General features: G+C 43.8%; 1 protein-coding gene across 1 annotated transcript in view; it reads left to right on the top strand.

Annotated features, from left to right (window-relative positions):
• FAT2 (FAT atypical cadherin 2) overlaps window positions 1-24,735 on the top strand; it is a 229,218-nt gene that overhangs the window by 171,809 nt on the left and 32,674 nt on the right. The window contains exons 12-20 of the mRNA XM_063928331.1: window positions 670-823; window positions 1,427-1,660; window positions 3,443-3,829; window positions 4,135-4,349; window positions 4,725-4,862; window positions 6,844-6,987; window positions 7,095-7,292; window positions 16,723-17,530; window positions 20,220-20,365. Of these exons, the coding sequence (XP_063784401.1) occupies window positions 670-823; window positions 1,427-1,660; window positions 3,443-3,829; window positions 4,135-4,349; window positions 4,725-4,862; window positions 6,844-6,987; window positions 7,095-7,292; window positions 16,723-17,530; window positions 20,220-20,365 (2,424 nt within the window). The remainder of the gene's footprint in view (window positions 1-669; window positions 824-1,426; window positions 1,661-3,442; window positions 3,830-4,134; window positions 4,350-4,724; window positions 4,863-6,843; window positions 6,988-7,094; window positions 7,293-16,722; window positions 17,531-20,219; window positions 20,366-24,735) is intronic.

The raw sequence follows: 24,735 nt of genomic DNA, 5'->3' as shown, positions 1-24,735 counted from the left end.
CCCCGTACGGTGAGGTCAGTGGCTGGGGAGGCACTGGCTGATTCACCCCGCCCCCCCCCCCCCCCCCTCCCACCCTGCACATCCCTGATGCAAATGCAAGCTGCTGGATGCAGGCGTAAATGGCAGAATTACAGAAATTACAGAAACTTTTTTGTAGACGATTAGCGCCAAGGGTTCTGTACAATTTTTCTTCCACTTGGAACCCATCCGCGCATATACAGTATATATAATACATACACAATATGTTAATTTGAGAAGACTGCGTATGCCCAAATAATAGAGTAGAAGCGTTCTTCTGCGCCATCAGCTTATTAAGTAAGCAGAACACCATCCTTAGATGGCGTTATGTGATGTGTTACAACAAGCTTTGACGCCATTATAAAGAGAACAATGGTGCTGCAAAAGAAATCTGTGATTTCTCCATGGACTGCCTTAATACATATGGAGAACTAATGATAACATCTTTTCTGTGAAAAAACGGTTTATCAGAGCTTGATACATTGACTCTTTCCTGAGAAGGAGACAGATAGTCCCCACTCATCCAGAAATAGCACCAGCATTCCTAAACAGTCACTCTTATTCAGCTTTGTTGGAAATCTCACATTCTTGCTACGGATGAATTGCTGCAATGCAGAGTGAAAAAATCTGAGATTATTCTCCTCTTATCAGATGCTTTACACAGCAACGGTTGCCGAGGATGCCCCTGTTGGCCTCTTCATCCTCAAGATGTCAGCCAAGGACCCTGACATTGGGAATAATGCACAGATCTCATATGCACTTTATGGAGTAGGTGATGAACAATTCCGTCTGGATCCATATACTGGTGAGTTCTCCCAGTATTCACAGTAAGGATAATAGCTGCCTTTCCTTAGTCACTGTTCTTCAAAAAATTGCATTTACTATTGAAAACACTTCTTGTATGAGACAGTACACTTTGTAAGTTGGTCACCAGTCAGCTCAGCTTATCTTTTGTTATGTTGAACAGTAGCGGTAACACTCATTCACTGGCTCCTATAGTACATTTTGGGAAAGCTGCTACATCGGTTTGGTCCCTGAGTATGCAGGGGCAACACTGCCCATGTATTGGCCCCCCGCACATGGTCATAAAGGCAGAGTTGAGGTTCCTTAGCCGACAGATCAGGGTGTATAGTATGGGGCCCATGTGCACTGCATACCCTGCACTCATTATAGATACACTATTGCACTGGAGAAGATGACACTTTTACAGGCGAGCAGATACTTGCAATAGTTGATACAAGGGGTTGAGCAGATCTAGAACGTGCCTTGTCCAGTGCAAACCATTCATCAGAAATTAGATATTATGTTGTGGAATAGGATGACTTATTTGTAATTACAGTCTGGCTATTGTGAACACATTATATTATCACATTGATTTAAGCATTTGATGTTTTATGTTGTTACACAGGTGAACTCACAGCATTGGCATCGTTGGACAGAGAGCAGAAGGCATCTTACCACCTGGTAGCAAAGGCCACAGATGGAGGGGGATTGTCCTGCCAAGCGGACATTGCCTTGTACTTGGAAGATGTTAATGATAATGGCCCTGTATTTTCCATGGATCAGTACTCTGTGACCGTATTTGATAATACTACTGTGAAGACCCCTGTTGTGGTGGTCTTTGCCAGAGACCCTGATGAAGGTACAGTAGTGTGAAATTTCTCCAGTTGTCCATACAGTGAATGCAGCTGTTTTGTGGATTAAACTTAACATAAGCAAGCAGTTTATCAGTACACTCAGAACCACTGACATGGTATTTGGTGGTAACGGGCAGCACAGTGGCACATGGCCAGCATAGTACAACAGTGGTCAGCATTGATTCATATCCAGTACCTTATCTGGGTAGAATTTGTATGTATCCTTGTGTTTTTTGTGGCTTCCCTTTGGGTACTTTGTTTTTTTCTCATAATCCAAAAACATTGTTATGTTAATTGGCTGGTGACTAAATCGGACCCTAGTGTCAGTTCCAGAGCAGGGCATCACTGTGCCCATTGTTGGCCCCACCCCCTGAACATGTGATGTCATGATGTCACACTGAGGGGATGGGGCTATGATCATAGGGAGGTACAACACTGTCCGAAAGGTGTCCGGAATCAGGGGCATCACTGGGTCGGTGACACCGGTGCGCCAACAGGACTCCTTACACGCGCATAAGGTCAGTGCAACCGTAAATGGGGTGTGACCTTGTGGGAAGTGGTGTGGCTTCGCTGCCCGACTCCATTTTCATCACTCTGGGGGCGTGCACTGCATTCACGGTGATGCTGGACTGCCCCCAGAGTCTGTCTGCACTGTCGGCTCCTACACTGTGACAGGAGCTGAGTGCTGCAAGTAATGCAATAGCACCCATCTGGCATCTCCTGTCACTGAGGTGGAGTCAGCATTTTGGTCTCACCCCTTGGTGGATGACATCCAGGTGCGGCTTACACCACCCTAGTGATGCCTGGAATGGCACCCTGCAGCTAGCAGCATTAGCAGCCACGTGCCATTACAGACAGCCTGCAAGCCAAATGCAGGAACCATGGGGCAGCAACATTGCTGGCTCCAGGACGACAGCACTGCGTGGGTGAATTTATACTGTAAGCTCCAATGGCACTGCACAATAGTTTGCAATATATTATTATTATTATTATTATTATTATTATTATTATTATTATTATTATTATAACACAATAATATTATTAATAATAACAATAATAATAATAATAATAATAATAACAACAACAACAACAGTAATAATAGTAGTAGTAATAATAACAACAACAACAATAGTTATAATAACAACAACAACAACAACAACAACAACAGTAATAATAATAATAATAATAATAATAATAATAATAATATTCTACAAATTGGTTTGGCCTACAGAATGGCAACTTCCACAGTATGGGCAACATATGCAGTCACATAGCACCAATAAGGATTAGTTAGCAGTACAGCAAAGTCAAGAAAAGATACAAAGAAAGTAAAAAAAGAAAACAAAAACTGCCCTGATGAAGCACATGTATGTTATACTCGCATACAAAACACAATGTCATGTAGACAAATTAAAAATGATTTCCATTCTGCTGTGGCTTCTGTATTTTCATTTCCCTTCTTATAAAGTCATGTATTTGTCCTTGCAGTAATTGTGATTGAATCTCAAAAAGAAAGTACATGGTGACCTTAATAAATTAATCATAATCATAGTAAATCAATACTTAATAAACATGATGTGCATAATTTAATATCTTGAATAGAATAAAACTGGTCTAGTTACTAAAATAAATTTGGTTAAATAATTTACATAAATTAACTTTCTAGAGTCCAATTATCTTAATATGTTGATGAACTTTCAAGTGCACAAATGTTGATGAAGATCACCTTTGGGTATTATTATACAAATGTCAAGGTGATAGCTGTTTATTTTGCACGTATGTTTTAGGTTTGAATGCTGAAGTCCTGTATTCCCTCTCGGACTCAGCCAATGGACTTTTCGCAGTTGAGGGAAACACTGGAGTAGTTCATCTGGACAAACCTCTAGAAGATATGGAAGATTCAATTATTGAGCTTACCGTCTGTGCAACAGATCGTGGCTTACCTCGTCCACTTTCTACATGTGCACCCATCACAGTATCAGTAGTGTCTCTAAATTACTACCGCTCAGTATTTGGGCACTCTGAAAAAAATATATTGGTGCCAGAAGACCAAGCAGTAGGGTCTGAGCTCTTGAATCTATTGGAGATGACGCAAGACATTGAGGACAATATGAAAATCAAATATGAAATCTTGAATGGGAATGAAAATAGGATATTTCGTCTACACGACACAGGTATAGTGATTTTTTTCATTTAAAGGGAGAGATTAATAAAGAGGTGATTGGAGATGGGAAGATTTCTCATCATCAGTTAAAATTTCTGCAGATCTTGTAGACTTTCATCTTCATGTTGGGAGGGTTTTAGTGAAGAGCTTATACAGTGTAATACAGGAACAATACTATACTGTCACATGATCAACAGATAAACCCAAAACTCATACAAAATCGAAAAATATAGTTGTCCATGTTTGTGTATTCTATCCATGTCTTTATTTGTTACTTTTTAAAGGTCCTTATTTAACATTTTATTTCTTTTGCAGGTATATTATATTTGAATGGGAATCTGGACTTTGAATCACAGAATCAGTATTACCTCTCAATAGAAGGCACAAGAGGCGGCTTTCCTCCCCTGAGTGATGTCACTGTTGTTGTCATTAATGTCACCGATGTAAATGACCACTGGCCCATCTTCAGCCAGGAGGAGTACGAGGAAGAAATCAGAGAGGACGCAGTGGTGGGAGACCTGGTTTTACTGGTGAGGAACTGTAAGGGGAATCCTTAATCACTTTCATTATTGAAGTGGTTTAGGAGCCACAAGTTTATAGTAGGGAACAGAAAGCATCTCCCCAGCTCTGCAATTACTAAACTATAATTCTCCTTGGAACCAGTGTATGTTCCATTCTTTTTCTGAGATTTCTGTATTTTGACTATCATAGGAAAGACATGATGTGGACCCCCTTTTTGAGCCTTAATGGAGTTTTCTATGCTTTGAAACCCTATATTTAGAAAGTCTACTTTTCAAGTGGCTAAAACAGAGCATCCTCTCTACCCAACTAGAGCTGCACTCCAGTTATCCACATTGACCAGAGCTGTTACTCATCCTATCCTTTTCTTTGGTGACCTCCTGCAGGTTTCTGCTGTTGATCTAGATGGACCAAAAAACAGCAAGGTTACTTTTCGAATAGTGGGCGGTGACCCTCTTGGTCACTTCTCAATACACCCTGAGCGAGGAGACTTGAGAGTTCTGAGTCGACTGGACAGAGAGAAGGTAAGGAATTAACCAGAACCAGATTGCAGCTGAAACTGTTTTACTAACGTTGTGTGCCTACACATTTCATAAAGGGAAATACCGCAGCCTTTCGCAGGGCATGTCCATGTCTGTTCTATAGGTTATTTTTAGAACTCAGTTCATAATATTATGCAATCCTTGGGCTTTGAAATATCTTCTGTTCTGCTTCATTTACTCTTAGAATGCTATGCTGATTGTATATAGCACATAATACCACAATAAAGCCTGCTGTTCCATGTAGAGATCATCATCAATTTTACACACTTTGAAACAGGACCAGAATCAGGGATATGAGAACATATAATAGTTATATCAAACAGCCAAAGACAAACTAGGCTTTCCAAAGTCACTAATGTTTCAGGCAGCAATTAGCTGAAGAGTGTTTATCCTAGACCTGTCTCCAGTACCTGATACCGTGTGCACTGACCTCAACAGGGTAGACTCTGTGTAACGCACGCACCATAGTGTTTAGGGAATTTCACCCATGCCCATTAGGAAACAATCGCTCAACTCTATGTACATCAGCATTGTGTGCTGCTCTGAATCAGGCCCCTTATGTTTGTCATGTATCGCATCCTATATGGTATCATAATCACACTGCATTGTGAATGTACTAGTAAGTGATTGTTATGCCCATACTACTGTCAGTAAGGCTTATGGGCAGCTGCAGGAGGAGCTTTTAGTATTCACTCAATGTTAGTTTTTGTTTGAAAAGCCTGAAAAATATTCTGTGCTTAATGCAGGGCCCTGCCTATTGAAGACATTAATGTTATGTCTGTGCACAGCCTAAGGGAAAATTTTAGAACACATATCTGCTTTACTTTTCCTAGTTTCTGGCATTCTCAGCCTTCACGTCCCCATCCACCTCCCCAGTTACTCCAAACTTTCCTCCCGCCACTCCCGAATCTGTGTTACTGTAAGAGGTTTCTCACACTGGAGTATAAATGGCAAATTGACTTTGGGAGAAGAAAAGAGCAATATGTGACAAAACTTGTAGCACAGTATAATCGGGGAGATATATCAAGCCTTAGAGAGAGATAACATGGAAAAGGTGCCCAAAGCAACCAATCAGCTTATAACTGTCATTTCAAATACTGGCCCAAATGTATTAAACTTTAAAAAGTGATAAAGTGGAGACGGATAAAGAGAGATAAAGTACCAGCCAACCAGCTCCTGTCATTTTTCAAACACAGCCTGTGACATGGGTGTTAGGAAGCTGATTGGCAGGGACTTTATCACTGTTTGGGGTCTATTCACGAAGCAGTGAAAAGAGTGGAGAAGTTGCCTATGGCAACCAATCAGCTGTGCAGTACAATTGTATAGTATACAAATTATAAATGTTACTTCAATGCTGATTGGTTGCCATGGGCAACTTCTCCACTGGCTCATTTCTCCACCTTTTCCACTGCTTCATGAATAGCCCCCTTTATCCGTTTCCACCGTATCACTTTTTAAGACTTAATGCATTTGGGTCACTGTGCTGGATAAATGACAGTTAGTAGGTGATTGCTTTGGGCAACTACTCCACTATGGGGGAAATTCTGAGTTGATCGCAGCAGGAAATTTTTTAGCAGTTGGGCAAAACCATGTGCGCTGCAGGGGAGGCAGATATAACATTTGCAGAGAGAGTTAGATTTGGGTGGGTTATATTGTTTCTGTGCAGGGTAAATACTGGCTGCTTTATTTTTACACTGCAATTTAGATTGCAGATTGAACACACCCCACCCAAATCTAACTCTCTCTGCAAATGTTATATCTGCCTCCCCTGCAGTGCACATGGTTTTGCCCAACTGCTAACAAAAATCCTGCTGCGATCAACTCAGAATTACCCCCTATATCTCTATCAAATGCTTTCGTCTCCCCCAGAGTGGCTAGATTTAGTAACACTTTTGTAGAACACATAAAGTATATACAGTCTGTGGTATGTTGTTTTATATCTCCACATCCTTATCTTTACTAGAAATCTACACACTCCCTTGTGGTTCGTGCCACAGACAGTGGTGTCCCGGCTCTTTTTAGTGAGGTGACCGTCCACGTACAGATACTGGATGTGAATGACAACCCTCCCATGTTTCTACAGACCAACTACAGTCTTGTGTTACTGGTATGAATAACTATTTATGTGGCTATGGTACATCATGGTCAGTCTTGTCCAAATTCGCATATAGTCTCTGAACTTATTCTAATATACATACCATGTCTCTTGTGCAGGATGGTTCTCCTGCTGGAACTAGTGTGATGACCCTTATTGTGACAGACAAGGATTCTTCCAGACATGGGCCACCCTTTAATTTCCGAATTTTACAAGGAAACGACGACAGCATGTTTCAGATCGGCCAAGATGATCTCCTGTCTACCACATCTGTCCTCAGCAGAGGTTTGAAAGAGAAGTATCTCTTAAAGATCCAGGTAAATCAGAGTAGATGTTCAAATGTAATTCCTCAAGGAAAACTCCAGACTGGCCCATGTACAATAGAAGCTGAATAGACCAGAACTGACTTTACCCTGTGCGCTCAGCAAGCACTGCTCGTACTGTCAAAAGCAAAGTTGCTAAATGTAAAGCTGGACACGTGATATGCAGGCCTACAAGCACTTTGGACACATATATGTGTTCAATTAGAGCACAATATGCATATGACCATTTATAGGTTGGCTGATGACATCTCGGGCGCAAGTGAAGGTTGATGGTTTCCGTACATCTCCGATGGTTACTGATCTGTGTATGTTGAAGATCAGCACTGCACATGCGCAAATTGCTGGATGCAATGAAGACCTCAGTGCCCCCAAAGCTTCAGCATGATTGATGTGCTGCGGCTGTTTGGAGGTGTGGCGGGGGTGGTGACAGTGAGCATTTTGGGGGTGGCGGAACAATTTAAAGGTGCGCCGAAGTCAGAGTCTGTATCTTCCCTCTTAGATTTCCTGTCCTCTGCAGCGTGAGGGTTACCAGATGTCCAGTGTTCTTGCAGATGATCTGATGCTGTGTCCTTGGATGCAGCAGCTGTTCACGGGAGCCGGCAGTAGGTGTCTATTTACACAAGATGCCTTCTGAGGCATTAGCGTATTTAGCACAGCCACTGCTTACAAAAGATGCCGCTGCTGTGCTAATATGTCTATCTCTGAATCAGCCCCAGTGTCAATGACGTATCTATAATGGGTGCAGTGTGTATGGTGCACACAGGCCTCTCGGGTCCAGGAGGGGCCCACATCGCACATGCTGCACCCATTTCTTCTACACTTACCTCTCTGGAGTCCAGCTTTGAAAGCGGCAGTGCTGCAAAATTGCATTTTGCGCATGCACAGAGGGAATGGCCTCTTCTTGTAGAGCACTTGTACAAATACACACTGCTAACGGCTAGAGAGGAGGGGCCCCTGACGGAGACACCCCAGGGGTTATTCAGCATCAGAAGCAGAAGCAGTTTTGCTAAAATTGCAAAACTGCTACTGGTAAATATCACATGCTGGGGGCCGCCCAGCACAAGGCAACGCTGTCCACCATGTGGAGTACTGACCTGCGATGCGATCACATTTCAGATGCAATCGCTTTGCAAAAATTAAGAAACCTTGGAAAAACCGGTTGCCCTATGTATACGCAGCCAGGTTGCATATGCAGGCGCACCGGCGCCATATTTCCTGGTCGTATGAAACACAAGTGACGACACCCAGCTTCCCCGAAAACGGCCATGATAGGTCTGCATTTCCTGCACCCTCCCTATCAATGCTGTATTGCCACCACCATCTGCCCACCGCCTGTCGCATGCCAGGATGTGATCGCGTAGTGAAAGCCTGCGCACGCGTGATGCGGTTGCAGCGAATGCGCAGATGGCCGAAAATTGCCCAATCTGCGTTTTTTGCTAAATAGCGACTGAAGCTGAATAGCCCCCTAAGTCCATTATATACTGTGTGTGTATATACACTGCTCAAAAAAATAAAGGGAACACTTAAACAACACAATGTAACTCCAAGTCAATCACACTTCTGTGAAATCAAACTGTCCACTTAGGAAGCAACACTGATTGACAATCAATTTCACATGCTGTTGTGCAAATGGAATAGACAACAGGTGGAAATTATAGGCAATTAGCAAGACACCCCCAATAAAGGAGTTCTTCTGCAGGTGGTGACCACAGACCACTTCTCAGCTCCTATGCTTTCTGGCTGATGTTTTGGTCACTTTTGAAAGCTGGCGGTGCTTTCACTCTAGTGGTAGCATGAGACGGAGTCTACAACCCACACAAGTGGCTCAGGTAGTGCAGCTCATCCAGGATGACACATCAATGCGAGCTGTGTCAAGAAGGTTTGCTGGGTCTGTCGGCGTAGTGTCCAGAGCATGGAGGCGCTACCAGGAGACAGGCCAGAACATCAGGAGACATGGAGGAGCCCGTAGGAGGGCAACAGCCCAGCAGCAGGACCGCTACCTCCACCTTTGTGCAAGGAGGAACAGGAGGAGCACTGCCAGAGCCCTGCAAAATGACCTCCAGCAAGCCACAAATGTGCATGTGTCTACTCAAATGATCAGAAACAGACTCCACGAGGGTGGTATGAGGGCCCGACGTCCACAGGTGGGGGTTGTGCTTACAGCCCAACACCGTGCAGGACGTTTGGCATTTGCCAGAGAACACCAAGATTGGCAAATTCGCCACTGGTGCCCTGTGCTCTTCACAGATGAAAGCAGGTTCTCACTGAGCACATGTGACTGACGTGACAGAGTCTGGAGACGCCAAGGAGTACGTTCTGCTGCCTGCAACATCCTCCAGCATGACTGGTTTGGCAGTGGGTCAGTAATGGTGTGGGGTGGCATTTCTTTGGGGGGCCGCACAGCCCTCCATGTGCTCGCCAGAGGTAGCCTGACTGCCATTAGGTACCAAGATGAGATCCTCAGACCCCTTTTGAGACCATATGCTGGTGCTGTTGGCCCTGGGTTCCTCCTAATGCAAGACAATGCTAGACCTCATGTGGCTGGAGTGTGTCAGCAGTTCCTGCAAGACGAAGGCATTGATGCTATAGACTGGCCCGCCCGTTCCCCAGACCTGAATCCAATTGAGCACATCTGGGACATCATGTCTCGCTCCATTCACCAACACCACGTTGCACCACAGACTGTCCAGGAGTTGGCGGATGCTTTAGTCCAGGTCTGGAAGGAGATCCCTCAGGAGACCATCCGCCACCTCATCAGGAGCATGCCCAGGCTTTGTAGGGAGGTCATACAGGCACGTGGAGGCCACACACACTACTGAGCCTCATTTTGACTTGTTTTAAGGACATTACATCAAAGTTGGATCAGCCTGTAGTGTGTTTTTCCACTTTAATTTTGCATGTGACTCCAAATCCAGACCTCCATGGGTTAATAAATTTGATTTCCATTGATAATTTTTGTGTGATTTTTTTGTCAGCACATTCAAGTATGTAAAGAACAAAGTATTTAATAAGAATATTTCATTCATTCAGATCTAGGATGTGTTATTTTAGTGTTCCCTTTATTTTTTTGAGCAGTGTATATTGTGACAAGAACACTGGGATAGTGTTTGAGGGCAGGTATATTTGTCCCAGGTTCTTGTCTTACATGTTTTAGAAAATGTTAACTTCTAGGAAAAATGCTTTTTGTTTTGTCTGAACCTTTTCAGTTTGCTGTAAAAGCTGGGAAAAGGCTCTGAGAGAGAGATAAGGCGAGTTCTAGACATTGGGCCCAGTTCGGGTCTTTGGCCTCACAGAGGGCTAATCAGGGTTTCAGCTGTGTAAGAGTGATATAGTGCTTCTAACCTGATTAGTATGGGCAGACTGCCTGGGAAGGCTGCAGGATCTGTGTGTGAGAGACACGCTTTCTGATGCAAGTAAGCTATACAGTATGTACTGAAGAACTCTGTGTTTTGTTTAGTGACAGTTAGGAACATCTTATGTTTAGTTAGTGCCGGACAGGCAAGGTATTTTTATTTTTGGGGTTTGTTTTATTTTCTGTTTCAATAAAACTGGCCGGGGTCAGTTGTACCAGAAACTGGACTTGTGTTGTTCCTCAGCTGCTGCGGGCTGCCATATTCCCCAGGAAAAGGCACCTTGCACCCCTACAGTGTTACAACTTGGTGGAGAATGCGAGCAGGCCGTTCTGCGCATAAGTGAAAGCAGCAGCTTTGTGAGGCCTGCAGAAAACGGTGGTTTATGCAGATACAGCCCAGTGTGAAGTTACTGAGACTCACCCCTGAGGGTTTGATATATGTCCTGGGTGAAAGCAGCTGCAAAGCCGCCTGAAAAATCTGTTGACATGGAGGATCTGCTTAAAGCCTTGCTGCAAGCTACAGCGGCTCAGCAGGAGGCCAACCGACAGCAGCAGGTGGCAATGGAGGAAAATTGGAGACTACAGCAGGTGGCAATGGAGGAAAATAAGAGACAACAGCAGGCAGTTGTTGATGAACTTTACAGGCAACAGCGTCAGGATAGAGAGGCCTTAGCAGAAGTGGTGCAGAGACTTGCAGCTCGGGTTGGAGATGTGGCCGTCAGTGCTCCAACCAGCTCTAGTTCTATACGAGCCAGTCACTTCCTGCAGAAAATGACAGAGGCTGATGATGTGGAGGCCTATCTGACCACGTTTGAAAGGACTGCCGAGCGTGAGAACTGGCCGAAAGCACAGTGGGCCAGTCTGCTGGCACCTTTCCTGTCAGGTGAGCCCCAAAAAGCTTACTTTGATTTAAGCCCTGCTGAGGCTCGGGACTATGATAAACTAAAGACTGAGATCCTGACCCGCCTGGGAGTCACGCTGTCAGTACGAGCACAACGGGTGCACCGTTGGCTGTACGCCATGGAGAAGCCTCCGCGCTCCCAGATGCACGACCTTATTCAGCTAACAAAAAAATGGCTACAGCCAGAGACATTAACTGGTCCCCAGATGGTGGAAAGAGTCGTCATGGACCGCTACTTGAGATCTTTGCCCATGGTCCTGCGCAAGTGGGTGAGCCATGGAAACCCGGGTACTGCTGACCAATTAGTGGACATGGTAGAGAGGTATTTGGCAGCAGAGGAACTACTGATGACCACCCAGCAACCCATAGATCCTCGACAGCGCCCTTCAGTAAAGACTGGTAAGACTGTTCCGTGGGAAAACGTTGCTGGGCGGTTAAGAGAACGCAAGGCTGGAGAGACTGTAAACACTGGCCCTGGAAACAGGCCAATGGGGCTAGAACGGTCTATGCTGCCCAAATGGGTTGATAATCGTGTGGTTAAATGTTTTAGGTGTGGTATGCCAGGTCATGTTATTGCCAATTGCCCAGTCACGCAAGAACCCATGCAATGTGATGCTGCCTTTGAATGTCGCAGAATGTCTTTCTTTGCTAGGTTAGCCTGTACTGTGGTACCTTCACCTGAGCTGGAAAAACAAATGTGTGATGTGTTCTTAGAAGGTAACCGGGTAGAGGCCTTGCTAGATTCAGGAAGTTTAGTTACCCTCGTGAAAGCTGGGTTAGTGAACCCCTTAAAGGTCCAGCAAATACCTATTGGGGTAACTTGCATACATGGGGATACCCAACATTATGCCACTGCTGAGGTGAATATAGAAACTTGTTGTGGGTCAGCAATGGTTAAAGTGGGACTGGTCCCTACCTTGGTGCATGAGGCCATAATAGGGAGGGATTTTCCTCATTTTTGGAAACTGTGGGAATCACGGTTATCAACAGATGTGAGAAGTAAAAAGCCAGTTGATAATACCGGTGATTTTATGGATGTACGTGGGTCTTCGGAACTTTCTGGCCCTTTGCCTTTTGCTAGTTTGGCTGGGGAAGTGACAGATGGGGAGTCCAGTGAGGACCCTCTTGCCGGGAACAGAGACATAGTAGTTAGAACTGAAAGCGTGCCTGACCTGGAGGTAAAGAAGGATCTGTTTGCGTCTGAACAGTTAAAGGATCCTACCTTAATAAAGGCTAGAGAGAATGTTAAGATTGTTAATGGGGAACCTGTGGTACCAGGTGACAGGGTTACGTATCCCCACATGGCCATCTGTAATGAGCTCTTGTACCACATTGTCAAAAGGGGTGAGGATGTGGTGGAACAGCTGGTAGTTCCCCAGCCTTATCGGAGAACGGTACTAGATTTAGCTCATAGTCACGTTACCGCAGGACATTTAGGGGCAGAAAAAAACACTGAAAGAGTTTTACAAAGGTTCTTTTGGCCAGGGGTTTATAAAGTAGTGTCTGAATATTGTTCTTCCTGTCCTGAATGCCAGTATCATGCCCCTAGACCCCATTTCAGGAGCCCACTAGTTCCCATGCCTATTATAGAGGTCCCGTTTGACAGAATAGCCATGGATCTCGTGGGGCCCTTGTTAAAGTCTGCTCGGGGCCATCAGTATATCCTGGTAATTATGGACTATGCCACTCGATATCCTGAGGCTGTCCCTTTACGCACTATCACAACCAAGGCGATAGCTAGGGAGCTGGTGCAGGTATTTAGTAGAGTGGGAATACCAAAAGAAATTTTGACTGACCAAGGTACTCCATTTATGTCAAGGATCATGAAAGAATTGTGCAAGTTATTTAAGGTCACTCACCTCAGGACGTCCATCTACCATCCCCAAACTGACGGGTTGGTGGAAAGGTTTAATAAAACATTAAAAAGTATGTTAAAAAAGGTTGTTGAGAGAGATGGGAAAAACTGGGATTGTTTGTTGCCCTACTTGTTAATGGCCATCAGAGAAGTTCCTCAGTCCTCTACGGGGTTTTCTCCATTTGATTTGTTGTATGGTAGACACCCCAGAGGGCTGTTGGATGTTGCCAAAGAGACGTGGGAAGGACAGCCCACTCCTTATAGAAGCGTTATTGAGCATGTAACACAAATGCAGGATAGGATTGCAGCCGTGGTACCTGTTGTCAGAGAGCACATGGAACAGGCCCAAAGTGCTCAACAGAGGGTCTATAACCGGAGTGCCAAGATACGGGAATTTGCTCCTGGAGATAGAGTTCTTGTTTTGGTACCCACTGTGGAAAGCAAATTCCTAGCTAAATGGCAGGGTCCATTTGAGATTAGGGAAAAAATGAATGAGGTTAATTACAAAGTATACCAGCCGGGAAAGAGAAAACCCGAACAGATCTACCATGTTAACTTAATCAAACCCTGGAAAGATAGGTTGTCTCTGTCAGCGGAGCCTTGCCCTTCGGTGTCTTCACCCCGGTTGCTTCCCGCAGTGAAGGTGTCAGAGACATTATCAGCTGATCAGAACAATCAGGTTAAAGAATTTCTCATCCAAAATAGGGAGGTATTTTCAGAGCTGCCTGGCCGAACGACCATAATAAAACATGACATTGTCACAGAACCAGGGGTCAGGGTTCATTTAAAGCCATATAGGATTCCTGAAGCTCAGCGAGAAGCTATTTCTAAGGAAGTTAAAACCATGTTAGAACTTGGAGTCATAGAGGAGTCTAACAGTGAGTGGTCCAGTCCCATAGTGCTCATCCCGAAGCCCGACGGTAGCATACGCTTCTGTAATGACTTTCGTAAGTTAAATGAGGTGTCCAAGTTTGACGCATACCCCATGCCCCGTGTGGATGAGCTTGTAGAAAGGCTGGGAACAGCCAGGTTTCTCACCACATTGGACCTGACCAAAGGTTACTGGCAAATACCTTTATCTGATAGCACCAAAGAAAAAACAGCCTTTTCGGTTCCGGAGGGGCTGTACCAGTATAAGATGTTACCCTTTGGGTTGCATGGGGCTCCAGCAACCTTTCAACGGGCGATGGATAAAATTTTGAGGCCCCATAGAAAATATGCAGCTGCCTATTTGGATGATGTGGTAATTCACAGTACAGACTGGGGGTCACATTTGGTTAAAGTACAAGCAGTACTGGACTCAATCAGAGAGGCAGGGTTAACTGCTAACCCAAAGAAGTGCTGCCTCGCAATGGAGGAGGTCAAATACTTGGGCTTCACCATAGGCAGAGGTCTGATTAGGCCCCAATTGAATAAAGTTGATGCTATTCAAAACTGGCCTCGTCCAGTGAATAAAAAACAGGTAAGGGCTTTTTTGGGAATTACTGGGTACTATAGACGGTTTATTCCTAATTTTGCGACCACAGCGGTGCCGTTGTCAGACCTTACCAAAGGGAAGCAGTCAAATGTGGTGAAATGGAACCCTGATGCAGAAAAGGCGTTCCAAGCGTTAAAAGTGGCTTTGTGTTCACAACCGGTGTTGATAACACCAGATTTTTCCAAAGAATTTGTGGTACAGACAGATGCCTCAGAGGTAGGGATAGGTGCTGTGCTGTCCCAAACCAGAGATGGGGACGAACACCCTATCATTTATTTGAGTAGGAAACTCAATGAGCATGAAAAAAGGTATGCCATTGTGGAAAAGGAGGCTTTGGCCATTAAGTGGGCACTAGATACCTTGAGATATTACCTCTTGGGTAGACAATTCAGACTAGTGACAGACCATGCCCCTTTAAAATGGATGTATGTAAATAGAGGCAAGAATGCTCGTGTAACTAGATGGTTTCTAGCGTTGCAGGACTTTAAGTTTACTGTCGAACATAGACCGGGAACACAATTGGCCAACGCAGATGCATTGTCTCACATCTTCTGTTTGGGGGCTACAAGTGTTCCGGCCCCTAGGTCGAAACAGGGGAGGGGGATATGTGACAAGAACACTGGGATAGTGTTTGAGGGCAGGTATATTTGTCCCAGGTTCTTGTCTTACATGTTTTAGAAAATGTTAACTTCTAGGAAAAATGCTTTTTGTTTTGTCTGAACCTTTTCAGTTTGCTGTAAAAGCTGGGAAAAGGCTCTGAGAGAGAGATAAGGCGAGTTCTAGACATTGGGCCCAGTTCGGGTCTTTGGCCTCACAGAGGGCTAATCAGGGTTTCAGCTGTGTAAGAGTGATATAGTGCTTCTAACCTGATTAGTATGGGCAGACTGCCTGGGAAGGCTGCAGGATCTGTGTGTGAGAGACACGCTTTCTGATGCAAGTAAGCTATACAGTATGTACTGAAGAACTCTGTGTTTTGTTTAGTGACAGTTAGGAACATCTTATGTTTAGTTAGTGCCGGACAGGCAAGGTATTTTTATTTTTGGGGTTTGTTTTATTTTCTGTTTCAATAAAACTGGCCGGGGTCAGTTGTACCAGAAACTGGACTTGTGTTGTTCCTCAGCTGCTGCGGGCTGCCATATTCCCCAGGAAAAGGCACCTTGCACCCCTACAGTGTTACAATATATATATATATATATATATATATATACTGTATATGTGTATATATATATATATATACATACACTGTGGTATGTATGTATATATATATATATATATATATATATATATATATATATTCCTCTTTAGGTTTTCACCCTGGGTATAATAATAGCTGTGGCATTTATAGTAGCCTGACTGGAGCAATTTATACTAGAAGAAAATGTTTCATTGACATTACCTTGATGTTATTACTAGTGCCCACGTTTTCATTTGTTACTGCATAATGTATATGTAATGTAATATTCTTCTGCAAATTGTACTCTTGCAAATGAAGCTTAGAGATGTTAACAGTTGTTTTTTTAGACCCAATAAAATGCAGTGCAGAATATATATTTGTTTCTACTCTAAATCTAAGGGGTTAATTAACTAAAGTCTCTACAAATAAAAAGTGGTGATGTTGCCCATAGCAACCAATCAGATTCTGCCTTTCATTTTCTAGGATGCAATAGAGCAATGATAGACAGAATCTGATTGGTTGCTATAGGCAACACCACCACTTTACCCCTAAGTCTCATTGAAAAACATACAAAATCAATCACAATTAGATTAAACTTGAATTTATTTTGGTAAAAATTGCAACCAGTCAATATCAATAAATTATTTTCAATTCTTGCTGTTTAGGTAACTGACAGTGGCACCCCGCACCTTTCCTCTGCCACTTTTGTCAGTATCCAGGTCATTGACCAAAGCCGACACTCTCCAACTGTCCTGCCGCTGGAAATCTTCATCACCACCAGTGAAATGTCTTTCCATGGCAGTGTGTTGGGAAAGCTCCATGCCACAGATCAGGATCCTCATGATACATTAATGTACAAGTTGGCTGAAGAGGAGTTGAGAAAGGGTGTCTTTTCTGTTGGTATTTCAGATGGCAATGTTATAGCACTTCAGAGCCTTCACCAGGGCTATTACACTTTCAATGTCACAGTCAGCGATGGTACGTTCTATGCCACAGCCCCCGTACACATTAAAGTATGGTGTTTTAATGAAGAGGCTCTTCAACAATCCTTGGTTCTGCGTTTTAATACCTTATCTCCGGAGGACTTCATTGGGGACCACTGGCGCAATCTGCAACGGTTTCTCGGGAACTTACTTGCAACGGACCGACAACAGATTCAGTTGGCCAGTCTTCAAAAGGACGAGCATTCACCATCTCTGGACCTTGTTATGGTGGCCAGGACAGGCCCCAGCTCATTCAGAAATCCTCAGCTCATAGCTGAAAAACTCAATGCATCAAGACATGAGCTAGAGCAGTCCATGGGGTTACAAGTGGAGAAGATATTTCACCTGCCCTGCCATGACCAACAATGCAACAGTCGTACATGCCATGAAATAATACAGCTGGTCCCATCAGTATTGTCTTCTTACAGCACTGCCCGGCTTAGCGTTATTACGCCACAATACATTCTACGTCAAGTCTGCACATGCAACAGTAAGTATATATATTTTTTCTTCACCATAGACCTTCACCACAGACCCTTAAAGTACTTTTTATTGTGGTCAGTACATTTTCATTAGTCAATGTAAGCAATGATCACAATTCAAGTTTTCCGTAGCAAATATTATACTGTGAAGTTCTGGGTAAAATAAGCATTTTTTGAACAGGCACTAGGCAAGACCCACTAGTACTGTATACATGGTTGGCACCTCTGCTTAATAGTTTGGTGTCCTCACTCATACCTATATTTTATTTTGGGAAAACCCTATCTACAGTTGCCCAGGATGTTTTGATGATAAAGAAATAACTAATATTTTGCTATCTCAGCTTTGTATGTCTGCTCTATGTAATGTGTCATTTCACAACACAAGTTCAGGATTAATAAAGTAAGCAGTTGTCCACAGCACCTTGCACATTGGAAAAAAACTAGCCTTACCTAGATATTGCCATCTTTAATGAATATATTGATAGCCACCCCTCTTTTACTGGTAGTCCCTCAATCAGATTTTTGGAGGATCATGTCGTTAATTGCATAGTCGCGAACAATTTGCAATGATCGGATGGTAGGGCATGAAAAACGTTCCATCATTCCCGTCGCACCTGGTGCCAAACATTTCCCATGTTCCTTCGCATGGGAGGAATGTGGAAATGGTTCCTCCCAAGCGGAGAAACGCAGATATCGTACACTGCTTCTGTTATTTTTCAAACACAGCCTGTAACATGGCAGTTAGTGACTTTGGTTCTTTATGTCTCTCAACTTTATCTCTGTCCAAGCTTTGATAAATCTCCCACAGTGTATGGTCACAGTATCTGGTAGTTTTTAGGCTGTCAGATAAAATGTCTGTCTGCCATTCATCTAATCTTCGTACATCAAAAACCTCCTGTTGCCCTCCCATTGGACAGTGCAAACATTTTCATTGCCCACCAAGGCCCTCAAATTCCTACGCTTGGGGAGCAGTTGCACAAAAAGGCGGGCATGCAGTGTAATTGAGAATATCTAGTCTGATTGAGGTTTGGTCAGATCTGCGGCACATGCAGCAAAGAAACAGTGTTCGGTCCTTTGTACATGCACTAGACCCGTCCTGGGTGGGTTGCGACGGTGGACGCGTCACAGGATGGCATTAGACTTATAAGTCTGAAGTTGTTTGGGGGCGGGGATGGTCGCAAAATGAAAGTGTGTCTTCACCGTTGAAGGAGAGGGATGAGGTCAGGATCGCCGTCAAAGGACAGAGATTCCCTGGCCTCTTACTCAGACCTGCAGCAGCTGGCTTGCACAACCCCATGGGTCATGCAACCGCCCGATGGTGTCGCAGTTGACCCAATGCTGCGTCCCAGGATGAAGCTCAAATCACTAATGCAAGTAGGAGGCGTGACGCCTACTCCTGCATTACCATATTAGTGCTGTCATTGCTGCCATAGCAGCTCCAACCACATCTGATTCAGGTCCCTAGTACATAACTGATGATCTTGTGGTAACAGTGGTTAACTTAAATGTAGAGGTACAGTATCAAACTTTCTGGAGAGTGGAGAAGTTGCCCATAGCAACCAACCAGCTTCTAGCTAGCATTTATCAAGTGCATTATGTAAAATCTATATACAGGTTGAGTATCCCTTATCCAAAACGCTTGGGACCAGAGGTATTTTGGATAACGGATTTTTCCGTATTTTGGAATAATTGCATACCATAATGAGATATCATGGTTATGGGACCTAAATCTAAGCACAGAATGCATTTATGTTTCATATACACCTTATATACACAGCCTGAAGGTAATTTTTGCCAATATTTTTTATAACTTTGTGCATTAAACAAAGTGTGTCTACATTCACACAATTCAATTATGTTTCATATACACCTTGTATACACAGCCTGAAGGTCATTTAATACAATATTATTAATAACTTTGTGTATTAAACAAAGTTTGTGTACACTGAGCCATCAAAAAACAAAGATTTCACTATCTCACTCTCACTCAAAAAAGTCCGTATTTCGGAATATTCCGTATTTCGGAATATATGGATATGGGATACTCAACCTGTATACAGTCAGTGTATAAATGTGAAAACCCTCACCCACTGACTGACTGATCACTAATTCTTTTACTTCCCGATATATTAGGAAGATGAAATGTAACAGGTATTCTTCAGGTGAAACAGGAAAACTACGTAATCAGAATCTTAATAAACCTCCCCTAAGGGGATGAAAAGGGGGTTGACATAATGACATCATTACCGATGCGTGGCTTGCATTGCATGAACGATAACGCCCAAACGGACAATCGGATCAACATTTGGATTACACCTCCAGTGTGTAGAACTTAATAAGCTACAAAAATGGTCCTGTCACTTTTTACCGTATCTGCTATGGGTGCTCCTCGGGTAATGCCAAGAACCATGGATTAATATTTAATTATATTTATAATTAAGAGGTATCAAATTTACATCTCTATAGATTTACCAAATTATTAGCACTCATGTAGATGTACAGCTGTGAAAATCAAAAACTCCTGTGCGAAGAATGGGTAGAACAGCTAGTGATAGATAAAAGCTGATTGGAAGGTTTGATACATCTTCCCCTTGGACTGGTAAGCTGTTCATGCTGTTCATTCTGTAATATTCCCTAAACATTTCTACTATGTATTCAGCGTGCAAAACTGAAGCAGTCCCCTTTACATATCACCAGGTACCGCAATGAGGTTTGATGGACAAAGTTTTTTACTGTGCAACCAAAAAGTTTCTGGAAGCTGGAGAGTTCATCTACACCTCAAAACCCGCCAGTCCCAGTCTATACTGGTGTCTGCCAATGGCTCTGCCTCATCTCTGCTAGAGGTAGGTTATAAATTAATTAAGATGCAAAATAAATGTTTGTTTTAATAAATAAATAAATGTTTGTTTTAATAAAAATAACGGTCAATTAAGCCCATCCCCTCAATGAAGAAAATAAACCCTGATCGATATAGTGTATCAGGTGTTTACTTAAAAAAAAAAATTGAAGGGTAGCTACCACCTACCCCCAGCCACCCATTTACCGACGGAAGTGGGAGGTGCAGATGACATGATTCATGCTGAATTGATTCATCACAGCCATGCCCCCCCCCCCCCCCCCCAAGTACAGTGATGTTAATCTCAGCATTGTATAGCAGGGGGCGTGGCAATGATGATGCAAACATGCATCCATGCCCCTGCTCCACTTTATATGCCGCTTCCAAGTGATGCTCCGGCACACACCCTGCCCATGTACCATCTATGCCAGTCCTGCCCCCCCCCCCCCCCCCCCCCCCTAGGTGTCACGGGATCAGGGCAGGGTCTGCATAGGTTGGCAAAGATCCTTACTCCTGCCCTGACTGTGCATGCCCCAAAATCAAGCGCACAGGCAATACATTGTCGTATGAAATTCAGTCACTTCTCCACTTGCGACTGATGGAGTATAACTGGGCATCCTCACATAGCCAAAAATCAGTGAGGGGATGTCAATGGAACCGCGAGTTATTCAGAGCTGGACAGAAGCAAAAAATAAGTCTGTTTCTAGGCGTGTAATCTGCACCAAGTATAGGATAGTACAATTTTGCCCTGAGGATGAGGACGAGTATCAAACCAAGTTTACCGATAGGGGGTGGGTGCCACAGATGTGCACAAATCTGTATGCTGGCGAATATATTTATTCCTGCACAAAATGCATGACTTCCCAGGGTTCATCTCGGCATCAGACCCATAATATTTATTTCAGATAATAGGTGTCTGTAGTCTCACCATGCTGCAACTGAATAGGTTTAGTGTCTTTCCCTAGGTAGCAGTGAGAGGGTATATGTATGCGGTGTGGTTAGGAAGGATCTATGGATGAGCAGGCAGCCTAGCCCGGAGCCATCCTGGCAGGTCGCAGCTCGTTGTTCTCATATAAGATGAATTCTTATACACTTTGTAGGGGAAACGTGTACATTTCATGATTTTACAGGAAATGCATGTGGGGCGGGAAGGGGAGGCCTGGCTCACCTATAAAAGATTGGGACTATTACAAGCATGTCAGTCACAATTATATTTGCAACCAGTACCCGATGTGCTGCCAAACAGGTACTAGACTGCTGTAAGTTCATTTGGCTGTCTCATAGCTTCACAAAGACAGGTTAAAGGTGTATGTTGCAATTTTTAGCTCATAAAAATGAGTTTGTCAGTAATTTAGTTTGTTCCTAGCTCATTTCTGTGATGTACTTGCTGTTCCTGTTTCTGCCTGCTAATCCTTTCTTCTTTTTACTGTATTCATTTTTGTTATCTATCTATTTTTGTAATTTTTTTTTCAATTAGGGGCAACAGTTTCTGCATGCTGGGTGTAGAGGTTGTAATACGAGCACAGGAGGGGGTTCCTGGGCAACTGTTTGGACCATGCTCACCGGATTCAGTATGATTTTCCGACAGTCAGAATCCCGGCGGTCGAAATACCCACGCAGGAATCCTGATAGCTTCGGGCTCGCCACAATATTATATTCCCTCTCGGGTGGTGGCGTGTACCACCACCCTTGTGGGAATACCGGGCGGCGGGCGGGATTTTGACCGCTGACATTTTGACTGCTGTCGGGATTCCGGCATCGGTATTTCGACCGCTGGGATACCGACTGTCGGGAACTTAACTGAATCCCTGCTCACCATCTTTTGCAACTTGCCTCTGCATAGATGACTATGCTTCTTGAAGACAACATGTCTGAAAGGATCTGACAATGTTAAGCTTAGGGGATGTAATAATAATAATAATAATTTTATTTATATAGCGCTCTTTCTCCTATAGGACTCAAGGCGATTAACAGATACATAGCATAATATAGTACAGATAATAATGAAGTACAGAACATCTTTTCATAAAATACAGAAGCATGAAAATACTACAGGGACATTATGGAAATGCTTGAGTAAACAGGAAAGTCTTGAGTCTACTTTTGAAGGATTCTATAGTTGGGGCCTCTCGCACTGTGCGGGGAAGTGCGTTCCATAGAGTCGGTGCCGCATGACTAAAAGCTCGACCCCCAGATGAATTATGGGAGATTCTAGGTACTGCTAAAAGTCCTTCATCTACAGATCGCAGTAATCGAGTGGCGCAGTATGGGATCAGAAGCTGCTTCAGGTACCTTGGGCCCTGGTCATATAATGCTTTGAAACTCAGTAAGCCAATCTTGAAGATGATTCGCAATCTTACAGGTAGTCAGTGAAGGGAGTAGAGGATGGGTGTTATGTGTCTAGAACGGGGCTGGTTGGTTATCAGCCTAGCAGCTGTGTTTTGCACCAGGGCATTACAGTAGTCTAATCGAGATGATACAAATAAATATATGACTTTTGGCAGATCATCTGAGGGAATTAAGTGCTTGATTCTGGCTATGTTCCTCATGTGAAAGAATGAGGATTTGATTGTGGCTGATATCTGATGTTTATGTGTCAAGCCACCATCCAGGACACTGCCAAGATTCCGCACTCGATCAGTGGTTTGTAATTCTGAATTCCAGAATGTAAGTCCAGTTGGCTGGCTATGCTGTAGTCTTGTCCTTTGATGTTGTGGTCCTATTATAAGGACCTCTGTTTTAGCCGGGTTCAGTCGCAGCCAACTGGCGCTCATCCAATCCTGGAGCTCAGATAGACAGCCATTTAGGGTTACTATTGGGTTATCAGTGCCTGGAGCAAAGGACAAGTACAGTTGTGTATCATCTGCATAGCAGTGATAGACCAGGCCATGGCGCCTGATTATTTCACTCAGCGGGAGCATGTATACTTCAAAAAGCATGGGAGATAGTATAGAACCTTGTGGGACACCACATAGCAATGGCACTGATGGTGATGAGTATACTCCAGACGATACTCTCTGTGACCTGCCTGTGAGAAATGATTTGAACCAGCTTAGGACTGTGCCATCCAGTCCACAAAAATGTATCAGTGGCTCAATCAGAAGCCCACGGTCCACGATATCAAATGCTGCAGAGAGATCCAGAAGGATTAATATTGAACAGTCACCTCTGTCTCTTGCCATCAGAAGACCATTTAACACACACACACACCAGGGTTGTTTCAGTGCTATGTCTTCTCCTGAATCCTGATTGGAATGGATCATAAATATCATGGGTTGTCAGGTGGGTTTCCAGTTGATTTGCAACCACTTTCTCAATAACCTTTCCTAGGAAAGGAAGGTTTGATACCGGTCTGTAGTTGGTCATGCAGTTGGGATCTAAATTAGGTTTTTTAAGAAGAGGTGTAACAATTGCTCCTTTAGGGGTCCAGGAAAAATGCCTATCTGCAAAGAGCATTGAACAATTTTTGCAAAGACAGGACCAGTTATATCCATACAACCTATTAGAAGCTTGGTTGAGGCCGGGTCCAGATCACAGGTGGTGGGACACAAAATCAGAGCAATTTCAGCAGTGTCCTTTACATCCACTGAGTCAAAGCTGGTCCATGAAGGCAGGTGGCTTATATTGGCAGGCTTTGTAGTTTGGCAATCCTTTGATGGCACTGTGGAGATTCCAGCCTGGATGGTGGATATTTTATCTGCAAAGAAGTGTGCAAGCTCATTGCATCTTGCCTGGGAGAGGGTTTTTATCAGTTTGCAGGCTTGCTGGCTTGCAAAGCATCTCCACTGTGGAAAAGTTGAGCTAGCCTATTGTTTGCTGCCGTGATCTCATTTGACAGGAACTGTGATTTCTTATGAGTGATTGTCGATTGATATTCTTCATTATGCTTTATTATTATTATTATTATTATTACCAGTTATTTATATAGCGCACACATATTCCGCAGCGCTGTATTCGTTTTATTCTGTCATCCACTAGGTTAGTCTTCTTCCATCGTCTTTCCAGTCTACGCCCCCCTTTCTTGAGCTCACAAACACTGTTGTCGAACCAGGGAGCTCGACGTTGTGGTTTACGAGGTCTTATACGCACAGGGGTGATATTATCAATCGCAGCCTTAACATCCCTATTATAATAATGGACTAGGGAACAGGGATCTTCACAGGCACCTGGTATAGCAGAGAGATCCAGATTTGCTGCAAGATCCTGGGGAGTCATACCCCTTCTTGGACGATACCTGGTCAACTCCACAGGCAGAGATCTTATTTGAGGGGTTGCAACCGAGAACCAAAGGGAGTGGTGGTCTGACCAGATGACTGGGTTTATTTTTAGGTCAGTGACTTCTAATCCAATCTGAAAGACAAGATCAAGAGTGTGACC

Source organism: Pseudophryne corroboree, chromosome 6 (assembly GCF_028390025.1).
Source record: "Pseudophryne corroboree isolate aPseCor3 chromosome 6, aPseCor3.hap2, whole genome shotgun sequence".
In the NCBI taxonomy this organism is placed as follows: Eukaryota; Metazoa; Chordata; class Amphibia; order Anura; family Myobatrachidae; genus Pseudophryne; species Pseudophryne corroboree.
This window is presented reverse-complemented; position numbering and strand designations above follow the sequence as displayed.